Source organism: Lupinus angustifolius, chromosome LG15 (assembly GCF_001865875.1).
Source record: "Lupinus angustifolius cultivar Tanjil chromosome LG15, LupAngTanjil_v1.0, whole genome shotgun sequence".
Classification (NCBI taxonomy): Eukaryota; Viridiplantae; Streptophyta; class Magnoliopsida; order Fabales; family Fabaceae; genus Lupinus; species Lupinus angustifolius.
In genome coordinates this window covers 11,619,704-11,623,520 of record NC_032023.1, presented here as the reverse complement: position 1 = coordinate 11,623,520, position 3,817 = coordinate 11,619,704, and the positions used below count along the sequence as shown (strand labels likewise).

Sequence of the window (3,817 nt, the reverse complement as noted above, 5' to 3'; positions counted from 1 at the left end):
TTAATCTTCACTCAACCTGTAACAAACTCTCCCCTTAATTAATGGCCAAAACTAACAAGCCCAATTTTTTTTATAAGGTGCACTTCTGTTCTAGTTACATTACAGTTTTATCTTTGACCAGGCTACTCAATTAAAGTCAAAACAGGAAGATTGTGCTATCAAAACCCAAAAACCACCTTTGTAACAAGAGACCACCAAAAATTTAGTTGAGCTTTTGATAAAATAAGAATGTAGTTTAGCCCATCAATATAAAACAATAATAATAAAAGAGAAAAAAATATGTATGAACTAATAGTGTAAATATTTTTTTTTTATTATTATTTAATCATGATTGGCTTTTAAATGTATATTCATCATATAAAATATTTACAAAGACCTTTACTAAAGTGTGCACTATTTCTTAGTGTTTGGCCTGAATCTAAGAGTTTTAGTGATGAAGGTATGGGACAATACTAAAAAGGTGGCATGGAATCTGTCAAACAGATGATAAAAATACAGATAAATTTCACTGCAACAGGTTACTCCAAAGTCCAAATAATACTATATATTTTTAGGGAATTATTAATTAATGATATATATATATATATATATATATTAAATGTCCACGGTAAAAATAATTGATTTTTCATCCTTATTCCATTAGTTATTAGAATAATATGAGTTTTTCTAATGTATGTTCTAATACATTTTTAAAAACACATAAATTTATATTGAAAATGAGGTATTCATGCTATTTAGATCCATAAACTATGTTCCACAATCTAATACAAACTTATTTAATATGTGAGTTCTTTATTGGACCATTGAAGAACTAAATTTGATAGTGACATGAGTGAAGTAAAACAATTTTCATTAAATATAACTCGTGTGACATTTATGTTTGAAAAAGTTTGATTGAGTTTTTATGATAAATAGGAAGCTTATTGGAGCAAGATATTTTTACGACGGTTATAAGACAAGTAGCGATGTGAATAAAAATGTATCGTTTTATAGCGCAAGGGACTATGACGGTCATGGTACACAAACATTATCAAAAACAGCAGGTAATTTCGTTTCTGGAGTTAGTGTGTTTGGCCATGGAAATGGAACTGCAAGTGGTGCATCACCAAAAGCTCGTGTTGCTTCCTATAAAGTTTGTTGGAAAATTCTGGTTGTAATGATGCAGACATTTTAGCTGCTATTGGAACAGCCATAACCGAAGGAGTTGATTTCATTTCTCTATCTTTGGGTCCAGTCGAACCTAAGGAATATTTTAACAATAGTATTTCCATAGGGAGTTTCCACGCATTTCTCAATGGTGTAGTTGTTATAGGTGGCCATGAAATAGTGGACTAAAACCTTCCACTATATCAAATTCGGAACCATGGGTCATCACTGTTGCTGCAAGCACAATTGATAGAGACTTCACTAATATTGTTATACTAGGGGACTATAAAACCCATGAGGTATATATTTAATTTTGGTTTTAAAGTTTTAATATACACAAGTATAAGCGTACCCTTAATTATTTGATGATCTAACAAGTATTCCTCTTTGTTATTATTATTATTACTTGTTATTGTTGTTGTTAGGGAGTGAGCCTTTCTATGTTTAGTTTATCATCTCATGAGTTGTACCCAATGATCAAAGCTTCTGATGCTAATGTTGATAATGTATCATCCGAAATTGCGTAAGAATACTAATACATACCAAGGACAAAGAGTAGGAAGAAAATATTTATATTTTATATATTCTAATAATTCTCTTTTCATTTGATCAATTGTTGTACATAGTGCTTATTGCGTAAATGGAAATAATCTTGAACCTGAGAAGGTTAAGGGGAAAATATTGGTATGTATTGATTCTTATTTTGATCAAATATGGGTGGAGCAAACAGGAGTGGTTGGAGTTATTTATCCCATCACTGAATCCATCCAACAACTATATCTTGTACCTTTAATGCTTCCGGCTTCAAATCTCAACTATGCTGACAACAAATGCTTTTTGAATTACATCAATCATACTAAGTAATTTTCTTCGCAAAACTTATATAGAGTTCCAAACCAGAATTAGATTTGGATTATTCATATTAACAATGTTATTTGTACATGTTGTATAATCAAATCAGACAGTTTCCTCCTTTGGAAAAGAGTATAGGGTCCAACAATTTGTTTTTCTTATTATTTCTCACATTAATCTTCACAAAAGAAAAGTTTTATGAGTATGTTGTATATAAAATATTATTGTTTTCCCTTTAATAACATTTTGTACTATGTAGGTCTCCTACAGCTATCATTTCTAAAGTAGAAACTAAATTGGGGACAAAGCCAGCACCAAAACTAGCTGTATTTTCATCAAGGGGACATGATCCCATTGAGCCAAGAATCCTCAAGGTTTGTTTTTAAAAAAAATAACTTATAAGGGTTTTTCTAATTACTACTTTAAGGACAATAGATAAGAAAATAACGAAAGAAAAAATAGCACGAACAAAAAGTAATGATTTTAATAAGTTATGTATATTTTTTAATGCTAACTTGTATTTTATTGTTTCCTTAAACATTTTGTAAGCAAAACCCAATTTAAAATAAGATATGGCAGTGTAATTATATTTTTATTTTACATTTAAGCCTGATATTACCGTACCAGGACTTAACATCATTGTTGTTAATGCTAAAGCAAATTCTCCATCAGGAAGCACATATAATAAACGCAACGCTCCATTTCAACTTGTCTTTGGTACATCAATGTCTTGTCCTCATGTTTCTGGTCTTGTTGTACTTCTTAAAGCACTTCATTGTGATTGGAGTTCAGCTGCTATTAAGTCAGCAATCATGACAACAGGTTTGATAATTTAGAACTACAGATAAAGTGTTGCATCTTTAAGATAGAGTTTTACACTATTCACTCTGTTCCTATCCGGCGAACCAAAGGTCATATGTTTAGACGCCGAGGTGGCCCCACTAGTTGGGACCACCAAAGTTGACCCAGGGGACAACATGCCTTCCGTACTCCACCAACCTACCTGCCAGCGTGACAGACGGGTTGTAGAACGGGAGCCTAACCAACCACAGGCTAGAGGACAAGAAGGGCACAGTGTACGATCCTGCAGACCGCCTGACACGGGAAAAGCAGCTCCCGACAACACCTTTGGTCGGCCACGCGTCGCACTACCAGCCAAGAACCCAAGGTCAACTGTTACTCCTATAAATAGGAGTACCCACCAACAGGAAGTATCTTAACCTCAACTCCTTGACTCTCTAACATTATTCCTCTTGTCATTCACTCTCTCTACTTCATATACTGACTTGATCGTCGGAGAACCTTTTCAGGTACCTCCACCGGCGGGTCCAACTCTCTTGCTACCTCCTGTCACTTTGACGACCACTTCCTACCTCTTCATCAACATCCGATCCATCATAGTTCACATCTTTGTGTTCTGATAAAGAACATTGGCGCCGTCTGTGCTTCCTACTCACGCAATGGTAACCACCAGAAACCGAGCTCTATCAACCAGCCATGTCGACCCTGCACCAAGCAACCTTCCCCCACCAAGACAACCATCCCACCAAGCTAGCCATAGCCATCAGACCACTCCAGAACAGCAGCCAACCACCCAACAACTTCTCCAGATGCTGGAACGCCAAGAGCGGCTCATCCAGCAACAGGCCGATGTCATAGAGGAACTCCGCCACTCCAAAATCAACCCTGAGGATCATTCCGAACGCCCTCTTCACGAGAGTAACCGTGAAGAGTCAGCAAACGAGTCACACCCACCATCCCAATCAACCCCACACCACTCTTGTGGTTCTAGGCATCCCTTTACACCTACTATCATGGC

The 3,817-nt window shown here is 35.7% G+C and overlaps 1 protein-coding gene across 1 annotated transcript; it reads left to right on the top strand.

Annotated features, from left to right (window-relative positions):
• Positions 1,005 to 3,419, top strand: LOC109327700 (subtilisin-like protease SBT5.4). The gene is made up of 8 exons (XM_019560865.1): positions 1,005 to 1,132; positions 1,328 to 1,445; positions 1,572 to 1,669; positions 1,773 to 2,006; positions 2,258 to 2,372; positions 2,607 to 2,820; positions 2,923 to 3,074; positions 3,309 to 3,419. Exons 1-8 carry the CDS (start codon positions 1,005 to 1,007, stop codon positions 3,417 to 3,419), a joined length of 1,170 nt encoding a protein of 389 aa, XP_019416410.1.